Source organism: Eubalaena glacialis, chromosome 14 (assembly GCF_028564815.1).
Source record: "Eubalaena glacialis isolate mEubGla1 chromosome 14, mEubGla1.1.hap2.+ XY, whole genome shotgun sequence".
NCBI lineage: Eukaryota > Metazoa > Chordata > Mammalia > Artiodactyla > Balaenidae > Eubalaena > Eubalaena glacialis.
In genome coordinates, this window is record NC_083729.1 from 53,470,569 (window position 1) to 53,491,136 (window position 20,568).

Genomic DNA, 20,568 nt, shown 5'->3' on the forward strand with positions numbered 1-20,568 from the left:
CCCCATCTTCCATGGTGGAACCCTGGGTTTTGCGGGGGCACATCTGCCCAAGCACTTGGCGGCCGGGGTTCGGTCTAGGACCCGTACAAACTGACTCCGGCCAGAAGACGCCACTGGAGTCCTCACCAGGCCATGTGCTTAGTTTCCCAACATCAGATGTACTGCAAGAGGGGCGACAACAAGAGGGATTCAGGTTAGACTGGAATTGGAAAATAGTTCTTTTGAACTTCGAGCAGCCCTTTTTCTCCGAGGGTCTAGTTCTTGGGGTCCCCTTCCCCCAGTTTAAGCCTTTGCTTTCCAGGTGAGGGCCCGGAGGGTCCCCGGATGCCAGGAGGAGCACCAGCCTGGGCGGGTCCCGCGCGCCCACCGCCCGACCAACTGGAGCTGTGCCTTCCCCAAACTTGGGGCGCGGGGCGGCGGGCCGGGCGGGGCGGTGACGTGAGGGGCGGTGCCGGGCCTGATTGGCCCGTGGGGCGGGGGCGGGACCGGGACCGGGCCGGGGAGCCCCGAGGCGGCGACGGCGGCGCCGGGAGCCGGAGCCGAAGCCGGGAGTGAGGCGCAGCGGCCGCGGCGGCAACAAGTGCCGGAGCTGAGCCGAGCCGGGGCCAAGCCGAGGCGGAGCCGTCCCGCCGCGGACACCACCCGGCCGCCCATCGCGGGCGCAACGCATGGAGCGAGAGCGGCGGCGGTCGCCGGGCTGAGCCGCGCGGAGCGGCCGGGACGTGGATGCAGCCGCGATCTCCCGCCCCCGCCCCGCTGAGCAGGAGCTGCTCCCGGATAAGGTAGGGCCGGGCGGGTGTGCACTCCCGCCGCCTCCCTCCTCCCCAGGCCAGCTCTGCGCCCTCCTAGCTCTCTGGTCCCCGGCTCCCCCTCCTCTGGCCCATCCTCTCTCCCTCCACAGCCCAGTTCCTCGCCGGTTCCGGCTTCATACTGGCGCCCCAGAACAGGAAACAGTCTCTAGGTGGCTCCTGCGGCGTTTAGGCGTCCCGGTCCTCCCCCATGGCCCCCCGCCACCTTCCTTACCCTAGAGGAAGAGGATAACGCAACCCGCGGCAGCCTGTCTTTTGAGCTTCCTGCCCCACTCCACCCCCAACCCCGGGACCCGGGAACATCTCCGCCTCCCCGCTGCACCCCAATTTCCGGGGGAGCCCGCGCCGGGGTGATGCAGGCGTTGGGAAGGGGCGTCTGAGGCCTGGCGTCCTCATCTGGGTTGCACAGGCGTTTTGGGGAGGGGGCCCTGCTGGATTTCGCGCTACACCCCCGCACCCCACCCTCGCACTGCGCTGCCTCCGGTGCCGCATGGGGAGATCAGGTGTTCTGTGAGCTACAGGGCCGCCAGCAGTCGCTCCCCAGCCCCATCCGCCTGCCACTGCCACCTCAGGGTCCCTAAAGGCTGGTGTCTGTGAAACTTAGGAAGAACCTTTTGCTTTGACCTCTACAAAAATATTCCACACCGCCCGCGTTGAATGATTAACCCGGCTACTTGACCGAAACCTGGGGAGGGGGAGGGGTGGGTGCTGCGGGAGCGTGGCTAGCCGGCCTCTGCGAAACACCTGGAGTGGAGCGTGGACGTGGGGCTGCTCGGGGCGGACTCCTCGAGGGCTGCGGGCGCGGGTCCTGACGGCTGCCCCGGGACGGCAGGCGGACCCTTCTGGAGGCAATAAAACTGAGTCACCTTAATTTCTAGGCCACAGTGCTTTCCACTCAGGGCTGGGGAACCCCAGAACCCACTGGCTCCCCGTCAAGTGGGGAGGAGCAGCCGAGATACTCCCCACAAGTGTCACAGCGTGAAAGCTCATCTCTGAAAATAATATATACGTTTTAAACCTGGATTGTCGAGGAGGCTCCCTCTCCTTCTTAAAACGTAGGGGTGGTATGTTTGTTTTTGCTCCCCTGCCCCCCATGGTCTCCTGAACTTCCCCAACTTCGTAGAACGGTAGTTTGGAACAATTATACCATATTCTCTTGCCGCTCCCTTGTTGGAGCCTTGCTGTAGATTTCAGATTGCAAAGCCAGTTGGTGAATATGGGCTTCTACTTGTTATAACAGATCCTTCCAGTGTAATTTTGCTCCGGGGAGGTAATGGGATGGTTAAAGAGGTGGCCGACAGGGCCAAGAATGGGACTAGGAAGGCGGGGACCCAGCCCAGTCCTAGGGCTCTCAACCGAATCCATTGCGTGGTCTCCCCCATGTGTTATCTGACGGCTGCCCCAGAGGGAGGATAGGGCTGGGCGGTCACTTCTTCCCACTGCCCTAGTTCCCTCTTCTGTTCCTTTTCATTTATTTATTTTAAAAATTTATTTATTTATATTTTTGGCTGCGTTGGGTCTTTGTTGGGGTGCGCCGGCTTCACATTGAGATGACTTCTCTTGTTTCGGAGCACGAGCTCTGGGCTCGCGGGCTCAGTTGTTGTGGCACGTGGGCTCAGTAGTTGTGGCTCGCGGGCCCTAGAGCGCAGGCTCAGTAGTTGTGGTGCAGGGGCTTAGTTGCTCCGCGGCATGTGGGATCCTTCCGGACCAGGGCTCGAACCCAAGTTCCCCGCACTGGCAGGCGGACTCCCAACCACTGTGCCACCAGGGAAGTCCTTTCTGTTTCTTTTGAATAGAGGTTATTAAGACTGGTGGACTTCGGGAGAATGTTACACAGAGTCCCTGTGCTCTTAAACCAGATTGGATTTTAAGACCAGGGAAGTTCGGGAGTCCTATAGCACTCTACTTGAGTAAACCTTTTCCTACTGCCAAGCCTTTACAAATGTCTTTCTCTTTAGATCTGCCATTCAGAAGTACTTTTTCAGTTTGGGCTACTGCTTTTTCCCTTGGGAATCTTCCTGCAGTAGGGGCTCACTGCTCTTCATTTAGTTTTTGTGCAGATGGCATGTGTATGATGCAGGCCTAATTCTCCATAAGAGTTCTGAGTTCCCACCTTCACTGTTCACTGGTCTTGATTCCGCCACATACTGTTCTGTGACCTTGGACAAGTTGTTTATCATCCCTGCCTCATTTTCCATGTCTGGTTTTGGGATGGTAGTGTCTGCTCTACAGGATTGTTTTTGAGGACAAATAGGATAATGTTTGCCAAACTCCTAGCTCTGCATCATGGCGGGGTTGGGGGGGGGGGCGGGGGGTTAAGAAGTGCTTAATAAGTGATGGTCATTGTGTAATCAACGTAGAAGTTCCTCCAGGCACCAACTTCCCCTTACCAAAAACAGTAACCATTTAGATTTGTTGGAGACTGAAATCAGCCAAATTTGGCAGATGGCAGATAGTTTTTAAAATCCAGGGAATGAGGTAATCTTTTGAGGAAAATAAACATAATATGCTTGTAAAAATTATGAATTGTTTTTTTTTCCTGGGTTTCCTGGATGGAGAGTTGAGTATATATAGGTGGCTTGTAATTTTGAAAATTTCCTTGTTTTAAAAAAAACTCCACAATTCAGATTTCTCTAATTCTAAGATAGTAAAGGTTTGCTAAAAATAGGAAAGTGGAACTGATAATTCATGGTGGATTTTTCACTGTACAGTTTGCTCAGATGCATGGCTTAAAAAAAAAAAAAAAGAGTTAACATTACGAAATGAATGAGAACCCAAAAAAGTTAATCATTTTGCTTTACCGGGTGCATTGCTGGTATAAAGCTAAGATGTTCTGGATACAAATGTGTGGGGCTTTTTCAGCTGATGCAGGGATAAGTGAATCCTTTGTTTCTCAAACTTTGAAACTGTAGGAGAGGAAAACTTTTCTCTTTTTCCCCTCCAAGTTCTTTGGCTGATCTAATAATTAAATTGACATAAGACAGATTAATTGGAGAAAAACAAATTTCATATGTACAAGGATAAAAATATGTGACTCAAAGAAGTGACCAAAGCAGGCAGCTTTCATACCTTTTAGACAAAGAAACAAATACATTTGTGAAGAATTGACAAAACAAAGGGGTTTGGGTTTAGGGTGACTGATGAGTTAAGAAGTAACAAGGTTTGTGCAGGCTTCTCAGCGCTGAATTCCCTATCTCTGGTGATAAGAATGCCTTCTACCCTCCTGGTGCAAGGAAGGGTACCTTCCTACGGAAGATTTATCTCCTGTTTTAACGGGGACAACGGGGGGTCAGAATGTCCTTACACTGGCTGTTTTCTCAAGTAACTTTAATTCAAAATAATCATTGTGTCAAAGTGACATATCTTGGGGTGGCATATTCTGCTCCCCTTCAAAACTTTTAAGTTTTAATGTTTTCTGACAATGCTGGGTTTTTTTTGTTTTTGTTTTTGTTGTGTTTTGTTTTCCCCTCTAACCATAATTTAGGAATGCGGAACCAGGGCTGTGAATGTACTTAAAGCAGCACACTGTTCTTAACATACTGGGTCAGTGCTTTTCATTCATTCTAGCTTGCTTAATAGCTACAATATTTGACTCTACGTAGGTTGTGTTTTTTTTTTTTTTGACAGTTTTATTGAACAGTTTGTTAAGGACTTTAAAAATTAATAAATACAAATGGTTACTTTTATAAACATTGAAATTCTTGCATCTGGGATAATATTTGGTTATGTAATCTTGCGCATGCCCAACAGTGGTGCGTAAGTTATCAATTCTGAAAAATTCTCATAAAGGTCTTTTGGTCTTATATGAAAATGCTCAGGAGAAACTAAAATCATTTCAGTCAATTGCCTGGCACTTTTGGGTGTACAGAATGTTAAAACATGAATTAAACTGGGCTCTGAATTTGAAGGTTGGGTTTCTTGGCTTGCATACTCAAAAGCACCCAGTAAAGACCATACAACCAACAGGTGTGGATCCAGCTGTCCCTCCCCACTTCCCCAAAGGTGGTAAAACTGTAACTAGGTGCTTGCCAAATTTGTCTCCAAATTGTGGATGAATAAATTCCTCTCTCAGGAGAGGCAATTACCGCTTGACTAAGAGGTATATGTAGTGTGGGGTGAGGCTTTGAGCGAATTGATGTAATGATTTCATCATCACCAGCTGATGATGAGGCTTTGCTAGTCTGAACAAAGCTTTGGTGGGAAGAACTTGCTACTCAATGGAGAATTTGTTGTTACGGCATATGTGGCACAATCACCTTACTGCTGGGAAAAGTTATTTGAGTTTTCTGTTTGTTACAACTCTGCTTTGAGATTTTTACACTCACTGTGTTGCCTCTACTGTGAGATTTATGCACTTTGCCCACCGGCTTTGTCTTCTTGCCTTGTCTTAGTTTTTGTAACAAAATTCAAACTTCTTTTGAGGGTCAGCATTGTTGATAAAGTTATAATGTATGTCTTGAAATATTTTATGTAGTTTTATTTAGGTACTTCCATAGATAACTCTTAAGAATTTTGTTACAAATTATTTTCTGTGCATCTATGAACATTTCTTTAGAGCAAGGTTTAAAATTATTTTTATTCTGATGTGGCTACAGACAGGAAATTCCCAGTAGCAAGGAAATTGATACTTTCTACTTTTCATTCTGTGGCATTTAAAAATAAGTTTATTGTTCAGTTGCCTTCACTCTGATGTGATTAGGATGTACTTCACTTAACCAGAATGTTTTAAAAGACTGATTATCCAAGAGAATCAATTCTAGAGTGTGGTCAGGTTCTGTCAAATAGTGGTATGATGGTTTAGTGGTTAAAGACCATGAACTTGGAGTCAATCAAATGAGGATTTTTTTTTTTTAAACTTGAGGCGTAGCATACAATAAAATGTGTAAAGTGCACTAATATTAAGTGTGCAGCTCATGAATGTGTGTCCACCACCAGATCAAGAAGAAAACGTTTTCAGTACCCCAGAAGGTCCCTGTGCCCCTTTCCAGTCAGTCTGCAGCCCCTAAAGGGAACCGTTATTCTGACTTGTTATATCATCTTAGATGTGCTGCGTATCGTCATAGATTGGTTTTTCCTGTTCTTGAACTTCATGTAAGTGGCATTTCCAGAATCAGAGTGTGTAGTCTTTTGTGAAACAGACCTGGATTTGAGTTCCATTTTTGCCACTTACTGTGTGACGGTGGCTACTGTGTGATAAATTACTCTAAGCCTATTAGTGAAATAGGGGAGATAATCTAGCTCAGATTTGCTAAGAAAATTAATTTGATCATGCACCTAAAATACCTAGCACTGTGCCTGACATACACACTGTGCCTTTGCCCCCCTTTTATTTCTTTAAAAAGATGGTAACTAAAGCAACTGTATCTTCTGTGTTTTAATATGCTATTTCACTATAAAAGTTGTGTAGGTCTTTTATTGAAAGTTAGAAGCCAAATCTTTGTTGAGTCAACACTTTTTTGATGTAGCATCAGCTTAAATAAGACATATTATTTGTTGATAGTTGATCCCCTATTATTTTTAATTGACATTTCCTCTGTAAGTCATAAAATGACAGTCATTGAAATGTTCCATTTAGAGCTGATTGGTCACCTGTGTGATGTGAGCTAAGGTGCAGTGATGACAGCTAGTTTACACGTGTTTATGAAACCCATGAAAGAGTTTAATTTAGATAAGAGGCATCAGTAAGTGCCCAGGATGCCCAGAACAATGTTTTACTACTTTATGTTTTGTAAAATAATTATTTCAGAAGTGAAAACACAGGGTCAGTTGTTAATTGCATGCTTCATACAACCCATTTAAAATGTTTTCAGTTTTTACAGTCTTCCTCTATAAGTGGTATTGTATATTCAGTGGTCTCATGTCTCCAGTGTATGTGGTTTTTGTTTTCTTTTTTTTTAATACTTTTTATTTTTGGAACCATTTTTTAAATGTAACTTGATGGTACTATGGCATTCTTTGTAAGAGACTTTTTTCTTATGTTTATTTAGGGAAAAAAGTCAAGATAAAGTAAAAGAAAATAAAGTTAATTCCATCTCTTAATACTGTAATTACTGTTAACTGGGTTGAGATCCTTCTAGGTGCTTTTGTCTACATCTGTATACTTCTAGAATGAGACTAGGAAAAACATGTTGCCAACGCTTTAGGCAAATGTAAAGCAGATTGTATGGGCCTTCCTAGAGATACCTGGCTGAGAGGACAGAAGACTTTGAAGGTCTGGGTTCAGATCCATCCCCACATCCCTACTTGTGGCTGTACCATGGAGTCCTCAGGGGCTCCATCAGAGGGACTCCTGTCCTCCAGATTACAGTAGCCAAGGGGGAAAACCTGTCCTTGGACAACTCCGCCCACCCCTCCACCCCACAAGACCTCAAGAAGATATATAACAAAAGGGCCAATTTGTTCATTTAGCCAGCATGCGTTGATTGAGTGCTTAGTGGAAGCCTTGCACTGTGCTTGGCCCCTTGTGTATTCCTAGATGGGTCAGGCACAGTTCTTGCTGTCAAGGAGTTAGCAATCTGGTGGGAACTCTAACCAGGAACTGATGAAAGAGCGGTCTGGTAGAGGTGCAAGAAAAGTGCAGTGTTGGGGGCAGCCAGGAAAGGCTCCTGAGGAAGTTGTGTTTGGGCTTAGCCCTGATGGATGAATAAATAACTTTTAGGGGCAGAGAAAGGAGGGAGAGGCAGTTGGGGATTGCAGGCTTGTAGCGATGTGTCAGGGGAACAGCAGGTGATCCTGTGGGTTTGGAGGGCATGGTGCTTAGGGAGGGGTAATAGGACACAGTGCAGCCTTGATGACCATGTGAAGAAGTGACACTTGATAGTTACGGAGGTGATGGGGAGCCATGGAAAGTTCTTGTGGAGAGGATGTGGTGACATATCATGGTCAGGCCTGTGTTTAGGAGGATGACTTGAGCCAGAGAGGTGGACGTGAGGTGAGTGTGATCATGGCTCCAGGTCATTTTACGGCCTCCTAACGGGGCTCTCTGCTTCCTATTTGCCCCACAGCAGTCTATTCTCAGAAAGAAGCTGGGGGGATATTTAAAAACTGAAATTGCTTTACCTACTTCTCTACTCAGAATCCTCCACTGGCCCCTAGTCTCCCTCATGGTAAAGCCAAAGTTCTCTGTCAGCTGTCAGGCCCTTGGCTCAGTTCACTGCCTCTCCTGCCTTGCCCCCAGCTCAAGTCGCTGCAGCCACGCTGGCCTTTGAGCTATCCAGTCTCTGGCCTTTACACTGGCTGTTCCGTCTTCCTGAAATTGTCTCGCCCCCTTCCATCCACCTTCCCTCTGAGAAGAGAGGCTTTCTCTGACTGTCCCCATCCTTATCCCCTGTACTGTGCTTTATATTTCCTCTAAGCCCTTAGCAACCTTATGATAATTGACCATATAACTTAATTCTTTGTGGTCTGTTTGAAACATTGCTTAGTTTAAGTAGGTGCTTGATATTTGTTGAATTAGGTCACTTCATCAGTCTTGCTGGGGGAAAACTGAGGGCCCAAACCAGGTCAAGGACGGTACAGGATTAAAGTGGAATCTTAAAAAAGAAAAAAAAACAATGGTTCTGAAGAACCTAGGGGCAGGACAGGAATAAAGACGCAGACGCAGAGAATGGACTTGAGGACAGGGGGAGGGGGAAGGGTAAGCTGGGACGAAGTGAGAGCGTGGCATGGACATATATACACTACCAAATGTAAGATAGATAGCTAGTGGGAAGCAGCTGCATAGCACAAGGAGACCAGCTTGGTGCTTTGTGACCACCTAGAGGGGTGGGATAGGGAGGGTGGGAGGGAGACGCAAGAGAGAGGAGATTGGGGATATATGTATATGTATAGCTGATTCACTTTGTTATACAGCAGAAACTAACACCATTGTAAAGCAATTATACTCCAATAAAGATGTTAAAAAAAATAAAGAGGATATGGTACATAAAAAAAATAAATAAAGTGTATGTGTGCCTGTGTGTGTGATTTATTTGAAAGGGAGTGAGAGAGAAAAAGATAGTGGATGGGATGAGATTTGGAAACCAATTCAGGGAGGTGTGAAGGAAGTGAGCTACAGATAGGGGTACGTTGGGACATTTCTTAACCTCGGGACCCGGAGGCTGTAGTGGTGTGGAAGGAGGGGTCCAGAGGACTGGAGTGTGGGGTGAAGGAAGACCCACCATAGGCTTGAACCCAGAACTGTGGAGAGTGCCCATTTTGGGGGATGGGGCCAGGAGCAAATGCTGCCAAGATGCAAGAGAACCAGTAGAGAATTGGGGTTAGAGGATGGATGGTCTTGAACTTGGGGTGGGGGTAGGGATGGTGGCCAGCAGTGTTAGGTGCTCTGGGAAGTCAGGAGAGGCAGAGGACTGTGAAGATTCTAGAGGGGTGAAGGGAATTGGGAAGGTCAAGGCACAACAAAGGGGCGTGACAAGACGTGGAACCTTTTCAGGAAGTTGTCGGAGAGGGAAGGAGCAGCCTGTGCCTGGAGCTACTGGAGAGGGAGAGCTTTGAGGTGGATGATGAAGTGGAGATCGCCATTGATACAGGACCCCAGGGGAGCAGCAGCAAGGGCTGTCCCAGGGGACAGTAATCTTGTGGGGGCTGGGGATTGACTTACTGAAAAGGGAGACTGGTCCATGTGGAGAACTTGAAGTAGATTTTGGTCCCTGAGCTGACATTAAATATCTTTGTAACCATGGCAACCCACTTAGCTTGTTCCCTCCTCATCCCCACCCCCTGCATAATAGGAAAAAACCTGCACAGCCAAGCTCATATGTTGATTGTTTGAATCCACTGCAGTCATGAATATGGACCATATTTAAGGTCCATGGACAATTAACTTGCTAAGGCTTATAATTTGTGCTTTAGAATTCTGTTGTTGTTTATTTTCTTTGAAAAGCACTTAACATCCAAGTGCTTCTTGAAGTGCTTCTTGTTTTTTGAGTCCTGATCAGGGAGTAACACAGTTGTTTAAAAAAAAACAAAAACCAACTTCAAGTCTGGGTCTAGATTGTTCAGTGAAAAGCCTGGTGATGTTTTCAGAATCAAATCTATTTGTCTTAACAGTGAAAGGGTCAAAGTGGGTTTGTTACAGATACCATCCTCTATAAATATTTAACCTTTGGGACTAATGACATGTATTTTACATTTATTATTTTATGGCTAAATTTGATGCTTGTTTATAAGGAACTTATGTAGCTTTTATTCTTTAAGTAAATGAGATGCAACCCTTTTATTTTTCTTCTCCCTTCACCACAAAAGGAATTATTTCCTTCAGATGAACTTAAAATATCTCTCATGAATAATCCTATTTTTAACTGACTGTTTCTCTCTTTGAATTTTTTTTCCTCAAGGTTCTGATGGATCCTCTTTAGAAAAAAAAGCCTCCTTATAATGGAAATTTTTAATCAAGTGCACATAACAGAGTGATATAATGAAGCCTCAGGTAGCCATCTCTGGTTTCAGCATGATGGCCTCTCTTTTTTTTGTCCCTGCCCCACACGTGACTAAGATGCTATGTGAGCACCACCCAGAGTGGGAGGACAAGCTCATGCTGGACCTCCAGGTGTGTGTGTGGGAGTCATCAGTGTAGAGGTGGCAGAAGTTCTGGGAGTGATTGGACCCCCTGAGGGAGGAAGGAGTGGGCACAGTGTGCAAATGACACTGAGAGACACAGAGATTGCTGTGGTCCCCGATGTTTCCAAGGAGGTGATAATCTATGATATATGAAGGTGACATTCACAGAGACACTTAAAATTAGGTGATTTAAGAAAACAAATTTATCTTTTCTCACTTTTCTTTATTCATTTTTAAATTTGGAATTTAAAATAAAATATTTTGCATGTTAAATTATTAATAAAAGATCAAAAGCAAGATTTAAAACATTAAAAAAAAAAAAGAAAAGAAAACAAATTTAGGGTTACCAGGGGTTAAGGGGGAGGAGGGATAAATTGGGAGATTGGGATTGACATATACACACTACTATATATAAAATAGATAACAAATAAGGACCTACCGTATAGCACAGGGAACTCTACTCAATACTCTGTAATGGCCGATATGGGAAAAGAATCTAAAAAAAGAGCGGATATATGTATATGTATAACTGATTCTCTTTGCTGTACACCTGAAACGTAACACAACATTGTAAATCAACTCTATTCCGATAAAAATTTTTAAAAGTAAATAAAATTAGGTGATTTAAACTGCTTGGTGAAAGAGGCCCAATTTCTAAGCTGCTGAGCAGTGTGCTCATATATTGAGCAAACAACATGTTCTCTTTTATTTTGACAACATAAATTTTTCTTGGCAGGTGGCCAGAGAAAGCGATGTTACTATTTCATCCCTTCCTTAAATATGTAGACGTAGAACAGCTTCCCCTTTAATAGAACATTTGGACAAAAAGCCAAAATGTCACTGTTTTGAGGATGTGTATTTTAAATCCATGTGATTAATTTTGATATTTAAAAAAAATCTAAGAACATCCTCAAGCACCCATCTGTAACTTGGTGAAATTGAACAACATTTGAGAAAGGGAGAAGAGGCAGGAAAGGAATCTGGGAGATGGAGGCTGGGAGAGAGGGGAGCCACTCTGCTTGTTTGGTACCCCGTCCTGAAGTTGCCACCCTAGGGTCACTTGTCACTAGAGAGGTTGTCTTCTGGGAGGAGGATGGCCTCTGACGCTGGAGAAGAGGTGGTCTCCCAGGGGCACGTATTTTCATCGGATACTCTGTGTGTGAAGAGCAGAGCCTGGTGCTCAGCAGTTGGGGTGCTTTCACCTCACAGTTACAGCCTGTGGGTTGGGGAGCCTCTTGGTCCTGCCTCTCTCCAGGGTGAGGAGAGTGGATCTCAGCTCACCGGGAACTGTTCGGGCTGGGAAGCATTGCTGGGGGTAGGGGGCGTCTGGATAACTAGCTCTTGGCAGTCATTTTGAGGGGCTTCAGTTTGGGGAGTCCCAGGTGCTAGGAGGAGAGGATTAGATACAGTGCACTAGGGGAACCGAGGGTGTCCTTACGGAGAAGGCAGTGGGATTTGAACCTGTACCTTTAAGCGTGGGGGCAGGATTGAGAAGCAAGAGAATGGATGTCTCAGGCTGGGAGAGCCAGCATGAGCGATGGTGTGAGTGAGGACAGCAGTTGTTCTTAAGGGCTGCTGGGCCCCAGGAGGGGGTTTTGAGGGTGGCATACTTGGATCTAGGATGGGGTCTTTGTGAGAGCACTTAATGAGGACAGGGTGCCAAGCGCTCCTCCATCCCGGCTGTGCCATCCACGCAGCTCTTTCTGCCTGTCTTCAAGTTTGGCAGCAGCTGAGATGGACTTGCAGGCCGGGAGCTGCCCATTTGGGTTCCTAGTTCCTGCCCCCTCCCTCCACTCTCCATCTTGGGAACCTCAGACAAGTTTCTGGAAGCAGTTCACTTATCTGTAAAATGAGGAAACCTCAGTAACCACTGTGTGTGTATTCCCTTGGGCCTTTGGCACAATTCCTGGCACAAGGACAAATGTTACCGAGTCCAAGCTTGGACAGCTCACTGCATGACGGGCCAGTAAATCGAGAGATGAATTGTTGGGGCGAGGAGTAGGGGCTATATTCAGAAAGCCAGCAGACTGAGAAGATGGTGGACTGGCGTCCAAAAGAACCATCTTTCCTGGGTTAGGATTCAGGCTGCTTTTATACTAGAAGGGGAGGGGGTGTGGCTGGTAGTTGCAGACTTCTTGGTGTCAGAATCCTTTGTTCTTGCATTTGTCCATGTAGGTGTCTAATGTTCATGATGCTCCTGTAAACCTCCAACAAGACAAACGTTATTCTCTGTTCTGCAGCTTTTTATATGAATGGGAAAGTGTTATACCTTTAAAGGTCAGAGCCTTGAGAATGGACTGTCCTGTATATTGCAGGCTGTAGGCAATGTTCTTAACTTGTAGCAAAAGCAATAGAACACAAAGGTTAAAGTAAAAGAAATAGATTCAATATGGAGTCAGATTTCTTCTTCCCTATTACAAAAGCCACTGGTGAATAGGTAGAGGCTGGTGTGCAGTTGTTAATTTTTCTTGCTGTAGGGAGTGTCCCTGGCACCTCCACCCCATTTCTTCATTTCATTTCTTTTCTTTTTTCCCCCTCTCTCAAGATGTCAGACCTGTTGATTCCTTTTATTTGAATACAGCATTATTTACATCTCTGCACATGCCAATTCTGTACAACTCTGTGATCCTCATGCATGTTTTTGAAAGAGTGAGTCAGGCAGTTATCTCAAAGCTGCTTCTCTAAGAGACTCCAAATGGCTAAGCAGGGAGTCCTGGCGCCCGAGGCATGGCACTTTATGCTCCTTGGTGTCCCCTTGTGTTCCCTTTGTTGTACCCTTTGTTGTACCCAAGGGCAAATGCTCTTTAAGGAAATTTGTCACTGGAAACCTTCATCCAAATAGCCAAGAAATTGAGACTTCCCAAGGCAATTTATTAAATTATTTAAGAAAAACACAATGAATGTCACTGGTATTAATGCAATCCCAACTTGCAGCATGTTCAAACAATGTTTATTTTGGGAGATATATTTTTATTTTGGAAATAAATGTAAACAAACGTAAACTTTTATTTTGCAAGAGTTGATGGAGGTGCTCTCAAACCCTACATTTCATGGGGACAAGGATTACGAAATTTAATAGAATTGGGAAGGGCATTGGTGATTTGAAAGAGTTTGTAGAGTACCTTTTGGAAGTGACATAGGTGAATCTCTATGTCGGGGAAAATGGCAGATTGAATTTGGCTGCCCAAGTGCTTAACATTAAAGTGATTGTTTTAAAATCTAAAAAATTTTACTTCTCTTTATAGTCATTTATTATAGCCCATGGAATTAAGTGGTGAGGAATGATGTGATTTTGAAAGTCAATCCTGAGCGCCTGCAGCGGCGCGGGTGGTCACGGGCGCGCAGGGGCTCGGTCGCGGGCTGCCAGGCCATGCCGCGCGGAGTTTGCGGCCGGCTCGCCTCAGCGCTGCGGGGGACACGCGCACAGCCGCCCGCGGTCGCCCAGAGGTGTGTGCACGCGTCGGTGTCGCGGCCGTCCCCAGACCAGAGCGAGCGGACGCGGGAACCGCCCCGCGCCTTCGACCCAGCGCTGCTGGAGTTCCTGGTGTGCCCGCTCTCCAAGAAGCCGCTCCGATATGAAGCATCGACAAATGAATTGATTAACGAAGAGTTAGGAATAGCCTATCCAATTATTGCTGGGATTCCTAATATACCACAGGCAGCTAGGATGACACATCAAAATAAGAAGCAAGAAGAAACGGAGCAGCATTAGATCATACGTAGAAACGACAACACACACAACTGAATTTTCTAAATACCATCCACCTTTTAAAAAGTCAGAGTGGCGGGTAATAAGTGGAGGGGAAGAATGTTTCTGTCTCTTCCTACGTTGACTGTCCTTATTCCGTTGGTCTCGTTAGCAGGGCTGTTATACTCGGCCTCCGTGGAAGAAAACCTCCCACAGGGCTGCACTAGCACAACCAGCCTGTGCTTTTACAGTCTGCTCTTGCCGATTACCATACCCGTTTATGTGTTCTTCCACCTTTGGACTTGGATGGGTGTTAAACTCTTCAGGCATAATTAATACAACCAGGGCCAAGATGGTATATCCTAATGATATGCTGAGTGTCTGTCTCTGAAAGCTCAACTACATGGAAATACTGGACACCCACTTAATGTGCAAGAAAGATGCTTTGCCTAGCTTCTGTCAGAGGTTTAGGACTGGGGAGGCTTAAGCTGCAGAGGCTTCTTTATTGTACTTTGGTTCTGCCCTTGTTTTTTGAAGGTTCTTACTTATACCTGGGGTATCAGGAGAAACATTTCAACAAAGTGTCTTGTTGGAAATTAACAGCCCCAGCCATCATCTGATGACTTTATTTCTTATCCCATTCATAATTAAAAGTTACTAATTTGAAATCTTAAAAAAAAGAAAGTCAATCCTAAAACTTTGAGGAGAGTCAACTTTTGATTTTGTTAAATTAGTCTTTTTTTAAAAAATAGATTTATTTATTTATTTATTTATTTTTGGCTGCATTGGGTCTTCATTGCTGCGCACAGACTTTCTCTAGTTGTGGCAAGCTGGGGCTACTCCTTGTTGCCGTGCGCGGGCTTCTCATTGCAGTGGCTTCTCTTGTTGTGGCGCACGGGCTTCGTTTCTCCACGGTACGTGGGATCTTCCCAGACCAGGGCTTGAACCCATGTCCCCTGCATTGGCAGGTGGATTCTTAACCACTGCGCCACCAGGGAAGTCCCGTTAAATTAGTCTTTAATTGAGTATTTCATGCATTTTACTGTGTAAAATGACAATAATCTCTTTTCCAGTACCTATGTGAAAATAGTCTTTCTTAATTGGTTTCACCAGCTTTTCTCTATGTGTGACTGTAGACAGAAGTAGCCCACATAGCAAGCCCCAAGTTACCTCCTCCCCGCCCCATCTCTGTCCACCAAGATTGCCAAGCCATGGCTGATGGCCTGCTTGTTTCCAGAAGCACTTATACAAGGTCAGTTTGATAACTTAGTTTATATAATATAGTTTATATTATATAATGATAACTTGGTTTCTAGTCCAGTACTGTAATTTATGCTTGAGCACTTCTATTAATTTTTAATTGTCTTCTTCCTCCTCTCCTCCCATCCCTTGGGCCTTAGTTTGTTTACAGATTTGTTTAATCATATGAGACTGTTTCCTGGGATTTTTTTAGGTGATGTCCTGCATTGAGATGACACCCAGTGATGCTGTCCTGATGGGTGAGGGTGAGGCATGGAGGGGAAAGCGCAGGAATTGGAAAAGGCTTATGACAGTTGTGAAGAGGAGTGGCCTGGCCTGACACATAGACAGCCAGGGGCCAGGGAGGGTCTCTGGGGGGCCCGGAAATGTAGGGCCTGTGTGTGTAATCATTCAACAATGATTTGTGTGGAGCAAAAGATGAAAAAGGTCAAAGAATAGACATTTTCCTTTATTTAGTCCTCGTTCCTTTACTGCCCCTCCCCGTTTATGTCCTTCTTGTCCTCAAATGTATTGACTGTCAATATGTTGTCAGGGTGGCAGACGCTAGAGAGACTGAAATGAAATTGAAATGGCCCAGCCCCTGCTCTTGATGGCCACGTGCCCTGTGGGGTGTGTAAGACTTGTTACCGAAGAGGTGTGGTAAGTCAGATAAATGTGTGTGAAGTGTTAAAGACAGCAAAAAGGAAGTAATAAAAACCACTGTCTGGGGGCGGGGTGGCTGGCGTTGTTTTTTATGTTGACGGCTCAGAATTGAAGCTCCGACTATGAGAATGCGACTTTGTCACTGATGATGGTTCTCACTGCGGGACTCCTCCCTACGCTGACCCTGGGCAAGCCTCTGTGCCTCTCTGCATCTTGGTTTCTTCTTCCGTACGGGAGGTGGTTGGAGTAGCTGAGCTGTAAGGCCCTGGAAAAGAAATTCTTGTAGCTTCTTTTTGGTAATGAACTCGGGACATGGTCTGTGTGTGGAATGCGTGTGCATGTTCCAGAGAAAACAAGTAAAAGGGTGAGAGAATACAGTTTATGGCCAACACTTGCTCTTCCATCACCTTTTCTGACACGGCCAGTGTCCCTTCCTCTCAGAACCTGGAGAGCTGGGCTGCAGGCCCACTTGGATCTAACCTCTAGCAAGTGGGAGGACCATCCTGGGATCCCTTCAGCCTCAGGCTGATGTGCCCCGGGGAAGGGAGGGGGAGAGGAGAGGCAGGGCTTTTTCTGCTTAAAAGCTCTTGCCAAAAGGGTTTGCCCAACAGGTTTGTTAGATTGGGCTGGTTGAAGCTGCTGCCATCTCTCATTCCTCAGTGTGGATTAACACCTACCACAGAGCTGCAGGGACTCCACCCGGAGCAGGGGCGGGGCCCACCTTACCAGACCAGGACCTCTGGGCACCTTAAGACTACCGACTGGTTCCCTTCTGGAGATTCTGTCTACATTATTCCTTTCTCATGCTGCTTAAAAACAAAACGCAACTGCCTGGCTTTCTTTGAAACTGCCTACATCTTCTGGGTATCCACAGATGCAATGATTTCACTTACTAAGTAATTTTTTTAAAGTGCAACTTTATTTGAGGATTCTTGAAATCTTCTTTGAGCAACGAGGTTGTGTGGTAGAAATAGTTTAGACTTGGGGTCAGGGTCCAGGGTCCAAGTGCTGGCTCCACACAGATTAGCTTTGTGACCTCAGAGTAATTGCTTCACATTTTTGAGTTTGTAAAGATTAAATGAGGGCTTCCCTGGTGGCGCAGTGGTTAAGAATCCGCCTGCCAATGCAGGGGACACGGGTTCGAGCCTTGGTTTGGGAAGATCCCACATGCCGCGGAGCAACTAAGCCCGTGCGCCACAACTACTGAGCCTGCGCTCTAGAGCTTGCAAGCCACAACTACTGAGCCCTCGTGCCACAACTACTGAAGCCCACGCGCCTAGAGCCCGTGCTCCGCAAGAAGAGAAGCCACTGCAATGAGAAGCCCATGCATTGCAACAAAGAGTAGCCCCCCCTCGCCACAACTAGAGAAGGCCCGCGCGCAGCAACGAAGACCCAATGCGGCCAGAAATAAATTAAAAAAAGATTAAATGAAGTGAGAATATCCCGGTGTGGAAAATGGGCAAAGGGCATGAGGAGTGGGAAGTCAGGAAGGAAGCACATGAATGACGATGGGTCAGTTAAAACAAGCAGAGGTCCTTTTTTTGCGAAGATTAAAAAGAAAGACAGTGTCCACAGTCAACGTGGAGAGTGCTGTGCTCTTGGGTGTGTACAGTGAAAGGATAAATCAGTCTGGCTTTTGTTTTTGGTGGGGGATGGGTGGGACGGGGAATAATTTGATTATATTCTAAATGACTTTAAAAATGTATGTTCTCTTTGTAATTTTTCCAAAGGAAATAATAAGACAATGGACAAAGATGCACATATGAGGCTGTTCGTCAGTTTTTCTTTTTCGATTATAGGGAAAATCAGAAACAACGCGTGCTTTTTTTTTTTTTTTTTTTTTTTTTAGTATTAGGCTGCGCTGGGTCTTAGTTGCGGCATGTGAGCTCTTAGTTGCAGCGCACGAACTCTTAGTTGTGGCATGCGAACTGTTAGTTGCGGCATGCGGAATCTAGTTCCCCAACCAGGGATCAACCCAGGCCCGCTGCATTGGGAGTGCGGAGTCTTACCCACCGGACCACCAGGGAAGTCCCTGACTCGTGGGTTAGTGATTAGTAAGCCAGGCCAAATGCCTGTACTCTGTCAGAGGTGCATTAGAGATCTGATGATAGAAGATGAACCCCTCAGATCATGCTGTCTTCCGCTTGTGAACCTAATCTGCTTTACAGAAGTTAAATCTCTGAACACAATAGCCAACTGTATTTGTAATCAACATGGACATCCAATTTGGAAGTTCTTCATTTTTCCCTATTTCATATTCTTGTGTGATTTAGTCAGTTTTCTGTTTGTTTGGTTTTTTTTAATAGAGGGGCTGTGAAAGAAAACACATTCCTACAATCCCTCTGGCAGCAGCATTTGTTACGTTAGATGTAGGCATGGTGCACTCCCATCCCGTGGAGAGCCCTTGGGCTCAACAGCGCTTATCTGTTCTCTCCAGTGGCCTCAGCATCCATCTGCCCACAAACTGGCTGTGTTGGTCTCTGCATACAGACACCCTGTACCCACCCCCCCACCTCTTGCCTGCCCTGCTTCTCCTCACATCTCTGAAATCTACCCTGTTTCAAGCCCCACTCAGGTCCCTGCCTCGTCCTCTGCTGTCGACAAATGGACTGTCTAGTATTTATTGCTTGTCTATCAATTCACTGTACAGGACCCATGTTTTATACACGTTTCCCCTAACTCCGGACTTGAGTAATGGTGTTCATGGTTGGAATATGACTTTAGGTTGGTGATATAGAGATCTCTAACTTGTATCAGTTTTTAGCTATTGCCTGTCAGCTCCAGATTCACCCTTTGTTGCCTGATCTGTGAAAATGGATCAGAGCCTTCAAATATTTTTCCTCTGCCTTCTCTAAGTTGAGGGCTCTGAAGAGGATGTTGCAGGAGAAAGAGATTTTCCTTCCTGGTTCCCAGAGTCTAGAACCAGGCTTCCTGTAGAGCCTGCTGTTTTTCCTGCGGGTCTGCAGGCCACAGCTCTCTCCAGCATGTGGCTGCTGTGTCCTCTCTCCAGCTCTGGCAGCTGTGGTAGAAGGGGGAGCCTGGGCCCAGCCCAGGTCGCTGCTTCTCTTCAGCCCCGACATGTATACACACTGGGAGCCCCGTGATCCTGGCCGTCTAGTGAGCTGGCCACCTGATCTTTGTCCTGAGCAGTGGCCCTGAGCTGTTCCTGTCCGAGCCATGCACTGACGTGCTAAGCTCCTGCAGAGGGAGGCCTCTCCAGTTCCTGTTCAGCGGCAGCCGGACTCCCTGTGTGTGCATGACTCCTTCCGCACCCTCGTTCTCTCTGCACACCGTCCCAGCAGTCTGCGAGGTTTGTTTCCTGAAACCCTCCTGATGGGGACTCTTGCGTGTTCCAGGCTTTGTGCCTGCATCCCAGAGGGTTGTTCCTGCTCTCCTGGTGACTGGACCATCTCTGGCCTGGGCACCCAGGAACTGCCACCTATACCTACTTCAACAAACTCTGAACTTTTCTTCCACGCTTGTCCTTTCTTGGGTACTTTTCATCTGGTGCAGGGCATTAGAGTTCTATTCCATCTTTATAGTTACTCAATTATTATATTTTTAAACTTCCCCTGCTTGAATTACTGTGTGGTTTCTGACTCCTGATTGGACCCAGACTGAAATACATTCCATGTAACCCAACTAAGCAAACGGAAGGATGAATCAAAGAGAAATCTTCTAGGGATTTCTCTGAGGGCTTGTTGAGAGCCTGCCAGACTATACTGGTTTGTACATAGGTCCTGGAGCTTGGAGGGGAAACACTTACCAAACCATAGCCATGTACAGGCTCTTAACAAGGGCTTCCAGAACACGTGAAGCTCCCCAAGAAGTGACTGCCTGCATTGCAGCATTTCTTTTCTAAAATGGTTTCCCACCTAGGTAAATAGATGCCCCCAAGCTTCCAGTCTGTACCGGGGCCTGCCTTCCTTTACGCACGTTCACCCTGCTATCATGGCCTTGGTGGGGGTAACACTTGCTGGAGGTCCTCCCCTCACCAGGAGGGAATGTGGAGGCTTCTCTCTGTGGGGATGGGATGAAGGAGAGTTGGCTTGGGTGTGCTGCCGGAGGAGGGATGGAGCCCTCACCTAGAAGCACTGCTGAATCCCACGCTCCTGCATTCCCACACTGGAGGGCCTGGGCTGCCTGTGGGAAATGAGGGGCTGGGCTGGGCTTTTCACCACAGTTTACCTCTTCAAATCTTGCCCACACCCGCCGAGGTGAGACAGATTTCTTTAAATACATATGTGTCGTTGACTAGCACACATATAAGTGATTTTTCCTGTGTCATCTCTTTGGAGAAAGGGCATGTATATTTAATTAATCTAATTTCTACTGAACGTCTGTATTCAGTGAACTTGACCAGATGACCCAAATACCTTTCTATTCAGCAAATGCTGAATGACTCTCAGATGCCATGTGCAGGGGTAATGGTGGTGCAGGGTGAAGACCTTGATCACAGAGGATGCCCTAACTCCTGGGAGGTGGGCTCTTCAAGAGTGACACTTGACCTAATTTAGGAGTAGAAGCTCTTCAGGAAGGCATGGCAGACAGAGGGCACTCCTCAGGTGGCAGAGTGAAGCTGGGATTTTTCTGGAAGAGAAATGTGTTTGC

General features: G+C 46.4%; 3 protein-coding genes across 3 annotated transcripts in view; all 3 read left to right on the forward strand.

The window, feature by feature from the left end:
- Window positions 1-504: 504 nt before the first annotated feature.
- Window positions 505-20,568, forward strand: part of B3GNT2 (UDP-GlcNAc:betaGal beta-1,3-N-acetylglucosaminyltransferase 2) — a 30,754-nt gene continuing 10,690 nt past the window's right edge. The window contains exon 1 of the mRNA XM_061211367.1: window positions 505-782. The gene's annotated coding sequence lies outside the window, so the exon portion shown is untranslated. The remainder of the gene's footprint in view (window positions 783-20,568) is intronic.
- LOC133074569 (protein preY, mitochondrial-like) lies at window positions 13,738-14,079 on the forward strand. The gene has a single exon (XM_061168471.1). It carries the CDS (start codon window positions 13,738-13,740, stop codon window positions 14,077-14,079), a length of 342 nt encoding a protein of 113 aa, XP_061024454.1.
- LOC133074579 (phosphatidylinositol N-acetylglucosaminyltransferase subunit Y-like) lies at window positions 14,176-14,391 on the forward strand. The gene has a single exon (XM_061168497.1). It carries the CDS (start codon window positions 14,176-14,178, stop codon window positions 14,389-14,391), a length of 216 nt encoding a protein of 71 aa, XP_061024480.1.